The sequence below is a fragment of the Chenopodium album genome, chromosome 9, assembly GCF_948465745.1.
Source record: "Chenopodium album chromosome 9, dcCheAlbu1.1, whole genome shotgun sequence".
Taxonomy (NCBI): domain Eukaryota; kingdom Viridiplantae; phylum Streptophyta; class Magnoliopsida; order Caryophyllales; family Amaranthaceae; genus Chenopodium; species Chenopodium album.
In genome coordinates this window covers 72,068,819-72,088,205 of record NC_137842.1, presented here as the reverse complement: position 1 = coordinate 72,088,205, position 19,387 = coordinate 72,068,819, and the positions used below count along the sequence as shown (strand labels likewise).

Genomic DNA, 19,387 nt, shown 5'->3' with positions numbered 1-19,387 from the left:
TCTGGGTTTGTTGGGAGGCCGAATTGGTGATAAAATTATCCTACCAATTGCCGATTCCTATTCCCGGCCTCACTTGGATACTAAATATTTTATCTGTTTCAGAATAACTGACACGTCAAACTATAGTTTTTTTTGTATAACCTTTATTAATATTTTATGTCGGTCAAGTGCATCGACATGTTTTCATGTCAGTATATTCTGAGACAAGTAATTGACAACAATTTTGTTTAGCCATTTTAAAGGAAGGGGAAATCAGTTGAGACCCTGTAGAATGGTCAGTTTTGAGTCTTTCGACCCACATTTAAGGTTTAAGCTCCTCAAACAACCCTTGAGCTTCAACCAAACATGATTACATGACATGTTAAATTAACGGAAAGACTAAAAAAATTCATATGGTGAATTTTTATTTATTTACTTATTTTTAACTTTAACAATCAACAATATTAGGTAAAATTGGTAAAAACCACCTTTTATGTTCAACTTTTTTGAAAAAACCACCTTTTATGTTTTTTTTTTTTTAATTAAACCACCTTTTAAGTATCTAAACTTTTAATTGCACCACCCCTATTTCAAATTATGACGAAAAAATTAACTAAAACGTCAAAGGGGCCCACAACTTGTGACTTTCGCTCCAAAATCATGTATTTTTTTCACCTCCAAAAACATTTGACCCTCCCCTTTATATATATGCATGACTAAATTGAGTAAAGCTCTAAAAAACCAAACTTAATTTTGCTACAAAAATTAAATTGTAGTATTTGTTTATCCTCAAAACCTAAATTGAGGTAATTGAAATGGATGGTTGAGATGGAAGGGAAAGATTTGCTATGGTTGATGATTTGGAAGTGGATGGTTGAGATACAATATGTTAGATTTGAAATAGGGGTGGTGCAATAAAAAATTTAGGTACTTAAAAGGTGGTTTAGTTAAAAAAAAAACTTAAAAGGTGGTTTTTTCAAAAAAATCGGACAAAAAAGGTGGTTTATACCAATTTTACCACAATATTATTGAGCCATCTTTTTAAGGATTGATATAAAAGATTTTGGAATTTCCAATTGCATTTTGGGTAACTCACAAATCACAAAACCTAATTGATCATTTTGGGTAACATTTTCATTCTTTACTTCTAAAAAAAAGAAAGAACAAAACCACAGAAGAAAGTCAATAGATTCCTGTCACATAGAAAATTCAGTATATAAAAGCCAAAAAGATTTCCAATTGCTTGATATCTCGGATAAGCACGATTCTGGGTAACTTTAGTATCCTGAACCATAGTAATTCTTAAATCCTACTGTATGATCAATCTATACAGGCAACTAGCTGTTCAAGAAAAGCTAACACAAGGATCCTCTACTGCTGAAAATGAACGAATCGAACGCCTACAAAAATCTTAGACGTGAGAGATACAAGCAGACAAAAAGATATTCCTAACAATTAATCACAAAAGAGAATATATACAATTGCAGAAACGTGTGTACGCCACTTTCTATGAGAATCATAGCAGGAACTGATGTTACTCGAACTTGCGTACTGATGTAGGACACAGGTATATGCGTCCAAGTGTCAAATGAAGTGCCAAGAGTTTGAACCTTTGTTACTGAGACAAATTTTAAAGCCCGAGCAAGATAGGCTGCAACAAACAAACTATGCAGTATTTGCCTCCTCATCTAGCAGTGGTGCTTTGTTTGTGTTGTTAAGTTCACTGATATTAAGTTCACTCTCTTCATTAAATTTGTCTGGACAGCGGAAAAAGATCCCTGCAACAATAACATAAATTCGTAAATTTCACAGTAAGCAACACATACTTGTGTAGCTAAGCAAGTTTTTTATAGCATGAAGTGGTGTACTAGTTTTATACAACCATTAAATATAGCAGAGTTTAACTAGCTAAGCGAATAAGAGCTAAGGTTTACCATCTTACAGGTTACAAACTTACAATTCGTTATGATGTCTACAGTGCATTCTTTAAAAGATAAAAATTCTAGGGTAGATGGCTAGGAAAAATTTACCCAACCCAAAACCTGCATTAAAATATAGGGTTTGAACTGAAAATTGATTTTATCGAAAAGCCACTTTAAAACCTCCTACACCTAATTGAAAATATTTCCATCCTAAAACCGACCCCACAGACTGATTTGAGAGTTTTAATTCCAGGTAACCTACTAGAGACATAACACTTGCTGTCAAGTAAAGCTGCAGGGAGATGCATGATCCTCATTGAAGCAATTCAAAAGTGTTGTAAGACTAGGAAAAAAGATCCAAGATTTTCCACATTTTGTGCAGTAAAGGGAAGGTTAAGCTCCGAAATTAAAGGTCGTAAAGACAATATCGTCTTTCCCTTCTCTTTAGGGACGAGTGACGAGTGGCAGCCCTGGCAGGAGAGAAGGTTGAGCTCCGAAATAAATTGTCGTTAAGAAAAAGAATGCAGACAATATTCTTACCTATAAACCATATTGCAGCTGCTAGAAACAAAATAGAAGTCAAACTTAGAGCTGTCTTCCTCCAATTATGAATATGATCCTGCAGCATGTATGAAACAATTCAGTGGAGGCATGAAAATGGTATAAATTATCTGTAATATACTAATATGTATGCTCTTTCATCCTAGAATACTACAATTCTTATAAAAGATATGAACCAAGTAGTTGACCTGCCATGACTATAAATACATAAAAGTATAATATGAAGCCTTCAGATGGAAAATAAGGAGCATATAGAGCACAAGGGAAAGAATGAAGTGCAAACGTACCTGGAGAACACCAACAAGAGGTGAGGATGGTACATCTCCAAACACATGAATTGAAACCGTGGACATGGCCATAGAAAGTGGACGTAGACTGGGCTTAACAGAGTGAAGGCATACATAATTTACAGGGGCCTGCAGGCGGAAGAAAGGTAATATATTACACAAATATAATTAATTCATAATTCTGTTATGTATTTGTTCTCTTTCTGTCAAGTTACTATAATATGAATGCCATGATAGCAAATAAACCACCAGGATATCACTGAATAAATATGATTTCTTAATGTACCTGAGTTGCAAAGACAAGTAGTTCACCAATTGCAAAGAAAATGAGGAAATATATCTCTTTCTTGAAACAGAAAGCACTAAAGCAGAACACAGCTCCAAGAAAAGTTGAAGCAGAGAGAAGCTGCAAGTTTTCCAAAGAAAATTTATAATTAAATGATGAAAAAGGATCTTGACAATGAGCTAGCATTTATGCTGTGAAGAAAAAAAAACCCCATCAAGTAATTCTTCTACCTTAAAAGCATTGGAAAGTGTGGAGTTAATGTAATCAAGAACGAGACCTCCACCTATAGTTCCAGCCAATCCACAACCAACTGTGATCCCACCAAAGACCATATCCGCATTAGCCTATCAAAGTCACCAACATCGTTGAGTTAGTTAGACTAAATGCATTATTATAACAAGCACATTGCTACAAGTTACATCTCATTGTATACAACAGATTCCAGAGCTAATAGCTCAGGGACTTAGTTTGGTATCATGAACTAAGTGAGAACTTACCATGTTGTAAATATTGTAACCAGCCTTTGGTCCCCAGTATGAGTACGCACCCAAAACAAAGTTGTAAGATATATAACCTGGAGAAAACAATACAGACGTTTAAGCATCTGGGACAATTTGATGTCTAAAGGAACATGTCAAAAGTAGCCCTAGGGTTATGTTCAGGCAATGAATATATCTCCCAAAGTAAAATTACTAAATAGTTGTTATCATTGGATGACATATGATTGTCATAAGTTTCATGCTAAACACCATATTATATGTAATCCTTATTCATATCCCTTATAACTAGGATAAAAAGGACCTTTTACAAGAATAGACAACATTTGATTTCAGTGGTCAACCTGTTCTAATGTTTCCCACTAATTTGTAGGTATATGATAGGATGAGTTATATAATGATTTCATAGTGATTTTATAACTTTTATGAGTATTGTGTTACGTTATTTTTGCAATAATGACATACAATTAATGCCCAACATTGACAATGATTGACCACATATCAAAATATACAGTACATTGTTTTGAAACAGAGGGCGTAGCGGAGTACTGAGAGAGAAAAAATCACTCTTCATAAGCAATACCAGGTCTAAGATCAGCAAACAATATGGAATTATGCCATCAACAAAAAATAAAATAAAAAAATACATGGGGTTATGATACAATTATCACTACAGAAGGATATAGAAGTACCTAGAACATTGACAACATAAACCTTCTCAGAAAGAAGCACCTTCATGTCACTTAAAAATCTTGTAAATACATTCCCTGATCTGTATGTTCAAAATTGAAGAAAATAATAATTAAAAAAATAACAAATTGGATTAAAATGCGAGATAATTATATGAGTTTGAATCATTAGAAAAATACTCCATATCATTTTAAAAGATGGGGTGTGTAAGATTGTGATTATAAACCAGGACTTGCATTACAAATAAAAGTTATGAATAATTGACTATATTACTCTTGTATAAAGTACGTACTACGTAGTATTCAACATCAGATATTTTAGAGTCTATACTTCCATTACAAATAGTATTCAACATCTATTTATGAAAACGTTGCAGCTTTTGACTCTAATTTTAGAGTAAATCATAACCATTCATCTTTTCATGCAGTCCATCTGAAACCAGGAAGATATTAGCATCTCTTCTGCATCTAGCATCAAGAGTCGTTACTCTCATAACCCTCCTGTATTATGGTTGCTTTTATCTTATCAATTTAATAATGGCATTTCAATTCTACTGAGTAAGACATACTCAAGTCAAGTGCCAAACTATAATTCTAACCAGAGGAAGGTTTAAACTTACTTGGAAGCTTCACCCAAATCATCAATTTTCTCCTCACTGTCACCAGTAACTAAAATCTCTGAATCTGCAAGACAATGCACACCAACTCACTACATAGACTGAGGCGGGGGGGGGGGGGGGGGGGGGGGAATCTTTTGACCTTCACTTATTTTTAACATATATAAATGCTCGAAAATATGGTATAACAAGTAACAAATAAAAGTATTTGAAGGGGCGTTAATTTTTGCAAACCTAGTGCATCAGGAGCAACTGTCTCGACAGAGGACGCCTTTTTGGATCCAGCAGGTGCAAATCCTGATAATCAAAGGAGAAAAGGAAGAAAATAAGTGAAAACAAGCAGCAGCATAAGCTTAAAAACTAGTGCACGGATAAATAACAAACCTTTCAACTGCAGTGGTTTCATAACAAATCCTAATATAACAAATGGAACCATCAAAATTGCCTCAAGCCAAAAAGCCCAACGCCACGCAAGATGGCTTCCAACCTAAAATATTGAAACAAGACAGTACGGTGTAAAAGCAATCAGCCCAATAAATTATCTTATATTAAGCACAAGCAGCACAGATAATGATATATTAATTCATCTGGCGAAAGTGAAACTGATACAAACTGATACATGCTTTCACAAATAGACTCATGATTAGATTGAATTGATTGCAAGTAAATTATATCTTTAACTGACTACTAATAATATGCTAAGGTGATTGCAGTCAAATATTGAATATGATCTTAAAAGTTATTTGTTGATAAACTGTAGTTTACACACATAATTAAAGTAATTGATTTGATTATGTTAGAAAAATTTATATTTGATATATTATTTTGTTGCATGAGTTCCACTTTCTAATTGCACTTTTCAAGCTAAAAAATAATACGAGTATTAATAAATTATGATTTAAAGTTATTACTCTATCTGCCCCAAATAAAAGTACCATTTCACCTTAGTCTATTTTGTTTGGGAAAAAAAAAATCAGTTTTAATCAATCAAACCCCACTTTCTTGATTTTTAAAAGTTAGCTCTAAGCATAATTATCTATGATAATTAATTTCAGCAAACGTACCAGGCCGCCAAAAATATAGCCAACTGCATATCCAACTGGTATACACATGTAAAAAAATCCAAGCCATGCTGTTCTCTGACATAACAAAATACAAAGTAATCAAATATGCAGTCTGATTGATCATGTTGCATGGTAAGGACAGAAACGATAGCCCTTTTATATGCCTGGGCAAGTGGGTAGAAGAACATTGGAATTGACAGCTATGAACTCACAACATTTAAGAAGTTCCTTAGAGGTAAAACAAAAAAAAGGTAAAAAAAACAACAGCCCATTTTATGTTCTATGAAGTCTGAACATAAAAGTTTGCAGCATGAGAGTGATAATGGAAGATAAAAGACTAGCCTTACACTTCATTCATGCTAATGCATGCATTTTCAGAATACAAAATACGAGATGCTATAATTTAAGTTAAGGGGAGAAAGAGGGAAAACAAGTACCTGAGTATCAGGAGCATTATCATCGATGAAGGGGGCTGCAAGGCTGATAAATGACGCCTCGCCTACACCAACAAGCCTAAGAAAGAAAAAGTCCTATGAGTTAGATAAAAAAGATATGCTGAACAAAAAACAGAATCTGATTAGACTTACATCCGGGCAATGGAAATGGACCAGAAATCCCATGAGCACGCACAGCCAACAATAGCAATAGTCCAGACCAACAATCCAACTCCAATTAATCTAAATGGATTCACACTGCAAAGACAAGAGGGAAAAAAAAAAAGGAACCATATACAATATCATCTGTCTCATCATACAGCTTTATGAACATCAACAGTACATAAATTTATCCTTGTACAGCTATCCTTACTGACGAAGAAGCTAACTTGCAGATTTCTGTCCAATGGATTGCAGAAAAAGCAACTTTGGGGTGGAAACCAATAGGTTGGGTGGCATTCGGGCAAGGTTAGTTGGGATTTGGTTCAGCCTCGGGCCCTAAAGGTCAAGGCATGGTGAGAAGGTAATAAGACAAAAAATGCAACATTTTTGACATACTATGAGCAATTGGGATTTATTATGTGTGTATGTGCTTGTGCATGCATGCGTGTGCTCGCTGTATGTGTTTTGGGGTCAGATTTTCTTTTGTTCAGTGAAGTCACATCTTCCAGCTCAAATTATAAAAGTGTATTCAAGGCATTATTATTTCTTTGCTAATGTAGAGGTAAGTGATCCAGCTTCTTCAATCAGTATAGATTCCAGAAGAGTCTTTGCAAGAAAGGAAAAAAAAAAAAGCACAATTCTGATAAGGAGTATAAGCAGAATGCAAAACTAATTAACTACCCACCTCTTTGCTAATGTAGCAAAAATAGGGGAAGCTAACAAGAGTCCAACCATGAAAGCTGATGATAGCACACCATCTTCAAAATTGCTTAAGTTGAATTCTCCCCTAGACACATTAGGCAAGACAACAAGATCAAATCATCAGGACACATAAAAAAACAAGGTCAGTATTGATGGCTAACAAAAATCCATTCACAAACAGGATATGCCCCAAAAGGGCACAACGAAGAATTTAATACCAGCAAGAAGACAAATGTAGTCCATTTATGTCATTCCTAATCTAACATGTGAGAGACAATCATCAGACAGTAGGACTGAAATAATACTTGATTAGAAAAATGCCAAAATAGACACTGTTCTGTACTCCAGGATTCATGTGTGTACAAGTGCAGGCAGCTCAGCTAAACATGAATGTACCCTGTCCCAAGTTCATATGTATACTCTTTTCCCATCAGTCAATTACACTATCAAGAACCAATGTGGAGTACAAGCAAGCTAATTGTTTATGCACCTATTCAGGCAGCAAAATAAGGCTCTAACAGACTTCCAAATACTACATTCAGAAGACTACTAGTACCAAATACCATCTACAAAATCATCTGGTTCCAATACTAAGCACCATAGTCCCCGACTTCGTTTCTCACAGGGGCAAAGAATCACAAGGACGTTTCAGCAAAAAATGCGAAAAGAAATGTCACAAATAAATGTCAATGTTGACTTGTATAGTTGTTTACCAATGACTGATCCACCAGTTAGCTAAATTAGAAAGAGAACTACTAACACTGCCTAACCATTTTATATATTCCAACATTGTTGAATCATAACAACAATGAGTCCTAATATCTCAACTCCAAAGCAATACTAAAACCTAGATGCAGTCATTGTATAGAGCTTACTGAATTCCACTGCCACCAGAGCATTTACCACCAGAACAAGTCTTGCGTTCGCCATTCACACCATTGCTAGCAATTGTTCCTCGATCCAAGTAATTTATCAAGTTAATCACACAAAATAATGCCAGTAACCTGCATAAAACACACAATGAGCTCACACATCGAAATTTGCAGCATACCCAATCATCAAAGACCAAAGAAGATAGCATAATTCCAATTCTAGAGAAATATGCAACCACCTCAAACACTATAACCTAATTTTGATTTGCAGTTCGCGGTGATCGGACCTTCTACTCTACACCAATCCTACCCTAATTTCTCAAAGCTTATTTTCTACTAACACCAAAGTTTCACCCAAAACCTCTCTAAAATCAACATTATGATCAACTAACAAAAACCTGACATAATACCACAAACCCATAAAATTAACACCTCAAACAAAACGATAAAAAAAAAAAAAAAAAAGCCAATTACCTAAATCATAAATCTTCCTCATAATTTAAATCAAACACCCAAAAGATTGAAGAAAATTGCAAAATTTTACATCCCCAAAATCATAAACAATTATAAAGTCAAACACCCAAAATAAAGGAGATACCTTTTAGGTGTAAACCAAGAAGGCTGAAGAGCAGAATTTCTGACATCTGAAACTACCATCTTTTCTTCTTGAGTTTTTGGTTGTTCTACACCAGTAACAGCAACAACAACTGAAGAATTCTTTGAATCTTCTTCTGTTGGTTTTGTCTGTTCTTCTTCTCCCATCTAATAAGCCCACCCACCAAAATTAAATAAAAAAAATAATAAAAATAAAAACAAAAGAAGGTAAAAAATTTAATTGAATTTTTCTGGTTAATTGAATTGACTTCAGTGGTACTGAATTTCTGAATCACGCAATCTGATGTGAATGGTAGGTTGAAATAATCAGAAAAAGCAATTAAAAAAACGACCCCTCTTATTTTTTTGAGCAATTAATGCGAAAAACGTAGAAAAAAAATTGGAAATTTTATCTCTTTACCTATAATAGATCAAAGAATTTAATCACCCATCTCTGATATCGCTGTTTGTGATAATTTTACTTTATTTTTTTAACAGAAAAGTTGATTATTTTACAACCTTCTTTTGAAAAAAAACACAATTATCTATTGGAAAAACTATAGTAAATAAAATTGGAGGTGTGTTAAAAAAATAAAAAATAAAAAAAAGTTGAAATGATAACGTAGGATATTGCGGGAGTTGTGAAATGAATTTTGGATTCTTTACAGTTTTCTGAATCATACTCTAACCTCGTCTTTTGGGTTTATGATTGCTGTTTTTGTATTCACGTCATCACGTCTAACTTTAGTCACTCTTAAGTTTCACCCCTATCTTGTTTCTCTCTAATGACACACAAGTAAACGCGTTTATTAATACATGATTTTAAATATTATTCGCTATATTTGCAAAAACTCATATTAACTAACAAAATATAACGTATAAATCACAAAAGAAAGTTAAATTTATTATAGCTATCATATACTCTTTGTCATGTTTATAATCCTCCATCCAATTATCTCAATTTATGTACAATTGTAAAAATTACATTTAATTTTTTATTTTGGACCACTTAGATGTATAAATGAAACTTTAAATAAAATCGTGATTCGTCCCGTCAAAAAAAAAAAGTTGTGATTCATGACCAATTTAATAATCAATGTTACGCTTTTCACAAGGTTATTTTGTCGAATTCGAAGTAGGTGTTATAACAAACGAATGTAAATAATACGTGCATGTTGAGACAACTTGTTTAAAAAATAAGCTAATTTAAAGGGAATTTGTCTGTAAAACTACCATATTTAAAAAATTTAAGCTTTTTTTCCCGTTATTTAAGGAAAATTGTTCTTTTATTCTTCTTAATCCAAATTTACTAGTCATAGACTACTAGAACTTTTTATTATACTATTAGTGATCTAAAATTTTGCTACTTTCCCAGTCATATTAATTACAGTATTAAAAAGGCTAAATTCTTAGGGTAAAAAGAGCAACTATATTGAAATTTGAAAAGACATTAGCATGCACCGTAAAGTGGTTGCATAAATGCATGATTTAGGATTCTAGTGGAAGAAAAAGGCAAGGAATACATTATCAACATTATATTGGTATCATTTTTTGCAATGACAATTGACAACTGCAATACTATAGTGTAGAATCTAAGGAAAAAGGTCAACATTTCTTGGTAAAAATTTCATCCCACTTTTGATAGTGGTAGAATGCTTTTAACTGAATATAAAGTATTCCTTTTATACTCAATTTTAGGTACTACATTTATTAGGATAAAGAGGTAAAGGCTACACATACAATTGTTGTATGTGGTCCCTACATACAACCTTAATTTGTCATGTTTTTATTGGCTAAAATTATGGGTCCAAGTTTTATTTGAATTCAATTTATATTTAACTCCTAGTTTTCTCCCCTTTTGATGATGTGTCAAAATTCTAATGGTATTGTATGTAGGGACCACATACAATAATTGTATGTGTATCAGCTCTGGATAAAGAAGTAGGAGTAACTACTAATCAACTCTCAAGAATTGGCTCTTTTCTATAGTAGATATTCTCTTGATGTTCATTCATGCATTAGGGAGTAGGTTGGATTAGTAGGCAAGTTTTTTGGGGGAACAAATGGAGTGAAAGTAGATGGAAATGAGATAAACCATATGTGCAGACTAATACGCCCACACACGAAGACACAATAGTAAATTTGTCGTTTTGGTTGCACCTATCTACGGAGTATATGTAAATTTGTATGGTTTGCTGGTTCGTCTTTCACTTTTTATTCGGTTATGCCTTGTAGATGGTAGGAAGCACCCATGGCTTTAAATTGGTGTAGCAATCGATTTTCATCCAATGTTAATTTTGTTAAGCCATGCATTTTTCATTATACTTGGCTATAACATGAAGGGCCTTTGTCAGTTTACCCTCATCCGCCTTTTTAACTTTCCTAAGCAAAGTTTTTAGGCAAACAAAACACAAATTTCAAAAGATTTTCGCTATTTACATCAAAATAATATTATGATTGTATTTTGTCCTACATTGATCACAAGAATAAAATCATCATGAAAAATACATTCTGGTGATGAAACTCTACAAGTGTATAAGAATAATAACCGAAGCACATTAATCACAAAACAATACAACATCATGTACAAAAAATTTCTGATTTTTCATATCCTGTCATTTGGGGACTTGAGGGAAAGAGTATCACTCTCGTCAATGCCTTCAGCTTTACTGGCAGAATTGTTCTCACTGCCCATTTTCAAATAAGAGACGCCACCATTCTCAACATCCTCAACATCATCTTCACTCAGCTGAACTGAATCCGAGAAGCTATCATCAGTATCAGCAGCTCCCGTTGATTTTGGAGTGATCAAATCTGTAACTCGAACCTTTTGAGACAAGAAAAAGAGAATTGCTTGAGGATTGATTTCAACAGAAAAAATAATGGAAGAAAATTGTTGTAATGGACAGATTTGTGCAGAACTAATTTAAAGCTCAGTTTATAAATTACCTGCACAGGCTGCATTACATTGCATTCTTGATCTTTAGTTTTGTTCACTGTGTCTTGAGCATTAATCTCCATGGAATTTCGGACAAGCTGACTCAGGAAATCTACATCATCAGACATTACACCGAATCCTTTAAGAAGCTTGGAGCCGAGCTGTAAACTTGTCTGTTCACAGAAAGACAATTAACAAGTCCGATGTTACCCTCTAGCGGAGCAAAACAAATTAGAAAAATTGATAACCACATTACACAGATGTTTACCTCTGCATTCTCAATAATTGCCTCAGTTGCTCCTGATTTTTTCAAATCCAACAGATGCTGAAGATCTTGGGCTCTAGCATAAATTGGGACCTGTTCTGTACAAACTTTGTCAGGTCAAGGATAAATAACTGTCTCCATCTATCGCATTTAACAAGAAAGATGAACCTATCGGAAGAGTCCACTAAATATCACATTGATAGCGTTATGTCGGGGAAAAACAGCCATTTTCACATCATTTGGATGTAGAAGATATCTTACAAGTGAATAAGTGATATATTATTATTATGCCAGGACAATGACTGAGTAATTACCGATGGAAATGTGAGTCGAATGCTTTCAACTGCATTGATTGCCTTGTTCTTATCCGGGTACATGACTAAAACAGCTTTAGGAGAAGATATGCCGGCGGACTGCAAAACTGTCGGTCTAGATCCATCGCCATATAAGACTGGAAACCCGAGCTTCTTTGCTGACTGTTAAAAAGAAAAGAAAATCCATCTTACAAATGATCCCTGGTGGGGAGGAACCGAGGAACTCATCGGTCATCATTCTTCCCCTTATTATTGCATAATTTTTATAAAAATCAGAACCAACCTCGACAACATTAGGATTAAGATCAAAAGCAACATATGGCCAACCCGCAGCTTCACCATCTGCACCCGATGCCAATGGTGCTGACAAAAAGTTTGCAAGGACCTGAAGTTGCAGTCACATAGCAATCAGAATGCTAATTGCATTGCTATAACTTGCAAACTTCTATATGATATGGTGGAACTTTACCTGACCCATTTGTCCAAATCCAAGAATAACCACTGGTTCACTAACGTCATAGTTCAAGCCCTCTGCAGCTATCTGTCCATAAAATTCAAGAATGCTCACAAGATTTCCCTTACAAACTTGTTTAAAAAATATTAAAAAGGAAATTTTGTGAAAAACTACCTATTATAGTTCAGAATTTGCGAGAAACTACCTATTAGAAAAAATGTTGTAATTGACTACCTAATTTTCGAAAAATGTTGTAATTTACTACCTTACGCCGGATTATGAAGGAGTTTGACCAAAGTTCTCCGATGTTGACTTGGTCTCGTGATCATCACGTGACACTTAATGACCCTTTTCTTTCACCAAGTGTCACGTGACCAAGTCAACGCCGGAGAATTTTGGTCAAACTCATTCATAATCCGGCATAAAGGTAGTAAATTACAACATTTTAAAAAAATTAGGTAGTCAATTACAACATTTTTTTTAATAGGTAGTTTCTCGCAAATTCTGGATTATAATAGGTAGTTTTTCACAAAATTTCCTATTAAAAATAATGATGCTCTATTGTGGCGAGAGGCAGTTTTAAAAGCAAGACTGTTTTAAGTTTGATCCATTCTCTCTTCTGACTCTCTCGGTAATACCAACTTATATCAAACTAACAAATACTTACAATGTCCGCTTCAAATTTTTCAGCAACAAAATCAGCAGCTTGCCGTCCAAGTTCATTTAGAAAAGGCGTCAATGACATTGACAGCACAACAACAATTATGAGAAGTTTGTTGAGCTCAAGAGGTAAAACTCCCAGCCTGATTACATGAAGTCTCATCAGAAAATAAAATAAAATATATAAAAAAAAAGTAAAATATAAATGTAAAGCTGGAAAAGCCATTACAGTAAGTTGCAGTATATGCATAACTTGCCTATTTGCAAGAGAGAAAACCACAAATGCAAATTCACCTCCTTGGGACAAAAGGAATCCTATTCTTACGCTTTCTCGTAAGGTTAGTCCAACCCGGGGACCTAGGAATGTTATTATCGTAGTCTTAATAGCAATCAGGCCACCCAAGAGCGCGAGAACATTTGGCCATTCTCGGGAAAGAAGCTGCAGAGCAAGATGGTGACATAAAATCAACATACTATTCAAGACCACTAGAACTTTTTGTAAGACCTACTCCGTACTATTCAAGACCACTAAGACTTTATGAGTACCTGCATATCAATAGAAGTTCCTGTGGTGACAAAGAACAACCCTAGAAGTAAACCCCGAAATGGCCTTATATCAGCTTCAATTTGTGTCCTGAAATTTGTTTCTGCCAGTATGGCACCAGCCAAAAAAGCTCCGAGCTGATGAGTTTCAAAAGCAAGCAACAAAGATAAATAAATAATTGTGAGTCAAACAATAATATAATCGATGTATCAACAATTCCCATGATAAACAAAAATGCATCAGAACCGTGTCACTGAAGCCAAGCTTTTGCGTAACAAGTGAGGTCCCAGCAACTGTAAGTAAGCAAAGAGCAATGAAAGCCTCTGAGCTCCTTGTTTCTGCAACGACCTAATAATATGTCAACTTTTAAATTGAAGTACATAACAAAGTACTTAAGGTGCGTAGATAAACTATTTCAAATCTACCTCAAAGATTCGCCTCAGGATCAATTTCCCTCCAAGAGAGAGCAACCCAAGCCCAAGTAAAGCTTTCAGACTTTCATTGACAAGCATTGGCCATATGCTTTGCTCTAAATTCTTCAGAGCAACAACAATGTGTTACATATGATCTCAGTTTGGCAGTAATAAACTTAATGTAAAGAACAGACTCATATAATACTTGTTGTAAAGTTAGAGCTCATCCAAAGCATGAGAAAGGGGACAGAAGAACAGAAAAGAACACAAAAAGATGAACAAACACCAGCATGAAAGGCTTCCCTCCATAACTTCAACTACAGGAAGAGACTATAGAAACAGTGCCACACTCACCCATCCCATCTCACCCCATTGCTCTTCCAACCAAAAGAATGTTATAGGTTTTAAATACACACAAGACTGCTCTGCCAGATACCCATCAAACACATTGGACAGCATATGCTTTCTTCTCAGATACATGAATAAAGAGGCTCCCCCAATGGCCTCGCAATTTTTAATGATAATTTCTGTTTGTGTGTGTGTGTTGGGGGGGGGGGGGATTCGGTGGAATAATTAAGAGTATAATATACCTGGCCTTCTAACACTGGGAGTATCACCAAGAGAGGGACGACTGCTATATCCTGCGTAAGGTCACAAATTCATGAAACAGGGTTACTTAAATTCTGCTTTCATGAAATACCACTCATTATCCACAAGAAATTGAAGATTACAGGCTGTTGCTATTAAAAATCTCATAACAAGTAATTATATTAAACTCAATCTATAAGAGGATCAGTAACATGGTCATATTAGTATTAACCTGTAGCAGCAGAATGCCCAAAGTAGCCGAGCCAAATCTTGTTGGAAGCTCACCCTTCTCAGCAAGAAGCTAGCAAACAAGTATATGATGTAAGTCAGGACTTCATAGAAATCTGTACTTGGTAAATGAATAGGAGCAAATAAACATCAATCTATTGGAGGTGAATGGATGCAGATTTGAGTTCCATAACACAAAGGATTAGTAGCAGAGACTATGTAAGCAAGTGAACTTTGAAAAGTTCAGACTCCATAGTTGTAATAGAAAGAAAAGGAGGATAAAAAGGCAGTGACTTATAATAATATAAGAATGATATTGTAATACTTAACTAGAAGAGACTAACAGTATACACTATACAGTCTATAAAGTATAAACTATTACCTACATTGTAAAACTAACTTTAACTACATAAAATCATGTTTATTGCATGGACAAAGGAATAATAACTAAGGAATGATCCAGCTTCACCCAAGATAGTAGTAGAGTTTAGTTGCCAACCTGTAAAACAAAGGCAGACGATGACAATGATAGGGCAGCACCAATGACTATGGCCTCATCAATACTCCTGATGTTAACCTGTAATTGACTCAAAGAACACAAATAACTTCAGCAACATGAATAAAAGGTATACAAAGTAAACTAATGGAAAGCTTAAAATTATGTACCAAATCGGGCCGTGAATGAAACAAAAACATCAAAAGTCTCGTCCCGATTGCCTCATTTGGAGGAAGCTCAAATGCCGTGAAAGCAAGTGTGGACAACAGAACCTAAAAGAGATGCAGAGAGCAAAACAAGGTGTTAGAATAAAAACATAACATTGGCATGCCTCGTAGATCATACACACAAATAAGAGGAATCTATACGACCCCTTATTTAAAAACAAAATGGCCCTCTATTGACTAATGGATGCACAAACACACAATAAAATAAACCAATGACAACTAATAAAGGCCATTAAAGGAGCAAAATAACAGATCTTTATCAAAATGGCACTAGCTTGACACAAAGTGTACCTGAGGCAATCCAATACCAAAAGCGAATATAGCCAGAGCCTTCAACCGCGCAAGTGAAAGCTCTAAACCCATCTCAAAAAGCTGACATAAGAAAATGATGATAAAACATATCAGAGCCATATGAAATTTTGAAATAACACATAATATTGTAATCTAGGGAAAGCAGTATACCAATCGCATGCTTTTTTTGAGGCTAAAGAAGAGATTTGAAGCAACATCTAACTACCACAAGGGCTATAAGCAGAAAAAACCTTACCAGGAAAAGGATACCCCATTCTGAGAGAACTTTAACATCAGTAAGATTTCTGATGAGGCCAAATTGATTTAGAATAACGCCAGCAAAAAAGAATCCAAGTATCTGCATTTAGAAAGCAAGACTCGAGCATTTTAGAAGCAAGTAAAAGAAACATCTATTACAGATTTTCTACATATTTACAAGTCATGCCGACCAAAAGCCACATATAGATGTTTCAGATACACGTGATAAATGCAATCTCTAAATAAAAACATGGCACAAAGTTGCAGATCTCCATTAGACCTGATTGGAAAAAAAATTATAAAAAACAAACAGTGAGGTTAAGTTAAATTGGCATCTTTAGTGTTTACTGAAATAGGATTGCCAACAAAAAAAATGAGATAAAGCTAAGCCTTGGTGGATTAACTCTCAGCATTCAGAGAGACTTTGAAGATGAAATTGGACTATTAGTCAATTTGACAACAACAATGCCAAAGCCTTGGTTCAGCTGCGTGGACCTAGAATCTATCTCCTGAAACATTTTGCTTCAAAAGTAAAAACATATTCTGTATGACTAGGGAAAACATCTATATGCTGGTATTTTCAATGTCTGAAGAGCTTATAAACAAAGTATGACTCTTTTGGTAGCATGCCACATAGATTTTGTATGAAACAATAATAGACACATCAAACATCGAAGTTACGGAATAAAATGCCTTACAGGGCTAGCCCTTATAGTTCTGAATACTGGGACAATCACGACAGTAACCACCAAGAATGTCAAGGTATCCAACCCTAAGTCATTAATGACATCAACAGCACTGGCTACATCAACCACAGCATGCAACTGAAATCTTTTGCTGCCACCAGTTCTGGAGCCTGGAAAGAATAATTTTCTATGACTAAAATTTGTTGGAACTGATGTGGACAATTTCTTCCATCCACTGCTTGTAGTACAACTTTCTTGTAACCTTGGATAGCTGCTGTATGAGGGCCGATGGAATAGACGATCCCTGGAAGATAATAACTGAAAAGAATATCTACGAAAACTTGAATTTTCAGTAGAGGGGGTTTTATTGAAAATCTTCTTGTATGTGAATTCAGAACCCTGCAAGAATACCAGAAAATACAGTAGTCAGAAATACTGGTTTATATTCAAACACGGAATCATCTTGCAAGTGCAGTACATTATTATTATTCTGTTACACATCTATTATAGACCATCAAATTTCCAACAATACATGATTGTATAACCAAGACAGGCAGAAAGTTTAACCTCTTGTGTTCACTAACAGGATGTTTCATATCAATGGGGACAACTCTTTCTACATGTATAACATCCGCCCCATTAACGAATTATCAGGTCATCGAGCCTCTAGTTCAAAGGTATACCTCGGTTAATTGGGTGTCCAAAGCCAAGACAATAAGTGTCAAACCACATATCTTAGTCTCCATTCTCTAATATCCTATAGCAACAATAATCTTTCCTCTAATATCTACATTTTAACAAATTCAAAATCTTTAATTCCAACCCAAAATTCAGGCTCTTCAAGTAAATTTCATCCCTTTAGGTAGTCCAAAGAGGGTTCCACTATCCAAAATTGGCTAAGTACAAGCAGAAGTTCCATAAAAAGATACAGTAACTTGCTTCATTAAACCAAATTCAACATGCAATGTTCTAATTTTCCCAGAATAATTGAAGTAAAATCCACAAATAACTATAGCAAATGAGGTCTTAGCTTAGTACAAGTAGTAAACATACCGTTATATGTCACATATAGACCAAATTACAATATGTAATAGCATAATTAAAGATATTAACGATCAAAATTTACATACGGGTATAAAATAAATATTGCGACTATTTAGAAACGGAGGAAATATCATCATTAGAACCCATATTATCATATACTGAACTCAATTCTCAAACCCAATTCAACCCAAAATAAATAAAGACAAAAACTTGTGAATAAGAGTGAAACAAATAATACCTTGAAGCAATGAGAAAAGACCATAGAATCCGCCATAATTAACAAAAATAATGAGCATTAACCATAAATGCAATATGATTAACTCATATTCTTAATAGTTAGCAGTAAATTAGTAAGAGATTAGAAGTAATAAGCAACTGTAATTTGTGAATATTTTTGTGGGGGTGTAAGGAGGAGAGAGAAAGTGTGTATGGAGAATCCACGGTGGCCAGAATTGCCCAGAAATTATGTGGAGAAGCGTACATTTTCATTTTCAACCAAAGATTGGATTTTGTTTTCCTTGAATTATTTGCCTACGTGGCTCTGTTCACAACTTGTTATCCTTTTAGATTCTGATAATTCTTCATCAAAGAAAGTTTAAAATTCTTCTCCTTGTGCTAAGAATTGACCAATTACATGTGAGACTATTTACGTTACGGTTATGGTTTGTTCGGCAAAATTAGTTGTTTTAGTAATAATTTGTTGTGAATATAGTTCCTAACATATTGGTGTTGATAAACTTAAAAGTTTTTCTCTTTTACCTATAAGGATTTTATTAGAACATAAATTTAAGTTTCTAAAATAAGATGGCAGAACGTCATAAATTTAAACCCAATTGTTACTCAATTGAATATAATATTGCAAAATTACCAAAGATTGAATAGAAATATTTATGAAAGTTAAAAAGATAGATGATTTTTGCACAAGTTTCTTGTAAACAACAAAAGAAGATGATATATTGTATGAAAGTTCATGATTGGTTAGTGTAAAGGATAATGGTATCATCGAGTTATAAGAATGAGAATGTTGGAAAGCTTAAATTATATTGATGAATATACAAGAGTATATATAGTACAAGATTAGAGTATTGAACATTACAAAACTATGACTAGATACATTATATGACTAGGTACATTAGCTAATATTAAGGGAAATCTTTGACAATCAACTAATTATATAAATCAAGGAGTAAATCAAGGGATATTGATATTGATGATACCATTATCCTTTACACGCCCCCGCAAGACGGACGTCCGGAACAAGAGGCCGATCTTGAATATAATATCACAAACACTTGTTCAATGTAGGAATTGGAGT

The 19,387-nt window shown here is 34.4% G+C and overlaps 2 protein-coding genes across 3 annotated transcripts; both read right to left on the bottom strand.

Moving 5' to 3' along the window:
* Window positions 1–1,187: 1,187 nt before the first annotated feature.
* On the bottom strand, window positions 1,188–9,363 carry LOC145559198 (putative sphingolipid transporter spinster homolog 2). Its single transcript, XM_081620633.1, has 17 exons — window positions 9,088–9,363; window positions 8,671–8,834; window positions 8,076–8,204; window positions 7,184–7,285; window positions 6,490–6,594; window positions 6,340–6,415; window positions 5,903–5,977; window positions 5,223–5,325; window positions 5,073–5,135; window positions 4,842–4,905; window positions 4,225–4,304; window positions 3,533–3,609; window positions 3,266–3,379; window positions 3,036–3,155; window positions 2,750–2,878; window positions 2,442–2,520; window positions 1,188–1,757 (listed from the first exon to the last, which is right to left on the bottom strand). The coding sequence occupies exons 2-17, from the start codon at window positions 8,832–8,834 to the stop codon at window positions 1,645–1,647; spliced, it is 1,593 nt and encodes a 530-aa protein (XP_081476759.1). The 5' UTR covers window positions 9,088–9,363; the 3' UTR covers window positions 1,188–1,644.
* Window positions 9,364–11,081: 1,718 nt separating this feature from the next.
* LOC145559197 (K(+) efflux antiporter 3, chloroplastic-like) lies at window positions 11,082–18,550 on the bottom strand. 2 transcript variants are annotated; one of them, XM_081620631.1, is made up of 19 exons: window positions 18,311–18,549; window positions 17,041–17,427; window positions 16,341–16,442; window positions 16,085–16,165; window positions 15,737–15,838; window positions 15,570–15,647; window positions 15,075–15,143; window positions 14,845–14,895; window positions 14,267–14,377; window positions 14,088–14,189; window positions 13,844–13,978; window positions 13,555–13,736; window positions 13,305–13,440; window positions 12,653–12,724; window positions 12,467–12,568; window positions 12,184–12,345; window positions 11,873–11,962; window positions 11,616–11,777; window positions 11,082–11,493 (listed from the first exon to the last, which is right to left on the bottom strand). In XM_081620631.1, the coding sequence occupies exons 1-19, from the start codon at window positions 18,344–18,346 to the stop codon at window positions 11,272–11,274; spliced, it is 2,382 nt and encodes a 793-aa protein (XP_081476757.1). In that variant the 5' UTR covers window positions 18,347–18,549; the 3' UTR covers window positions 11,082–11,271. The 2 variants fall into 2 exon arrangements, with proteins under 2 accessions (XP_081476757.1, XP_081476758.1); XM_081620632.1 differs by lacking the exon at window positions 11,082–11,493 and having other exon boundaries at window positions 11,639–11,777; window positions 11,873–11,967; window positions 18,311–18,550.
* Window positions 18,551–19,387: the final 837 nt, after the last annotated feature.

What these genes read in the sequence shown, in the direction of transcription:
- LOC145559198 (XM_081620633.1), bottom strand. Translation starts at nt 8,834, where the DNA reads ATGGGAGAAGAAGAACAGACAAAACCAACAGAAGAAGATTCAAAGAAT. An exon ending in TTATGTTGTCAATGTTCTAG is followed by an intron (nt 3,610 to 4,224) that starts GTACTTCTATAT and finishes TGTTTTCTCCAG; the next exon opens with GTTATATATCTTACAACTTT. An exon ending in CTCTTGTTGGTGTTCTCCAG is followed by an intron (nt 2,521 to 2,749) that starts GTACGTTTGCAC and finishes TACATGCTGCAG; the next exon opens with GATCATATTCATAATTGGAG.
- LOC145559197 (XM_081620631.1), bottom strand. Translation starts at nt 18,346, where the DNA reads ATGGCGGATTCTATGGTCTTTTCTCATTGCTTCAAG. An exon ending in GAACTATAAGGGCTAGCCCT is followed by an intron (nt 16,443 to 17,040) that starts GTAAGGCATTTT and finishes TTCTAAATGCAG; the next exon opens with ATACTTGGATTCTTTTTTGC. An exon ending in TCCCAGTGTTAGAAGGCCAG is followed by an intron (nt 14,378 to 14,844) that starts GTATATTATACT and finishes GTTGCTCTGAAG; the next exon opens with AATTTAGAGCAAAGCATATG.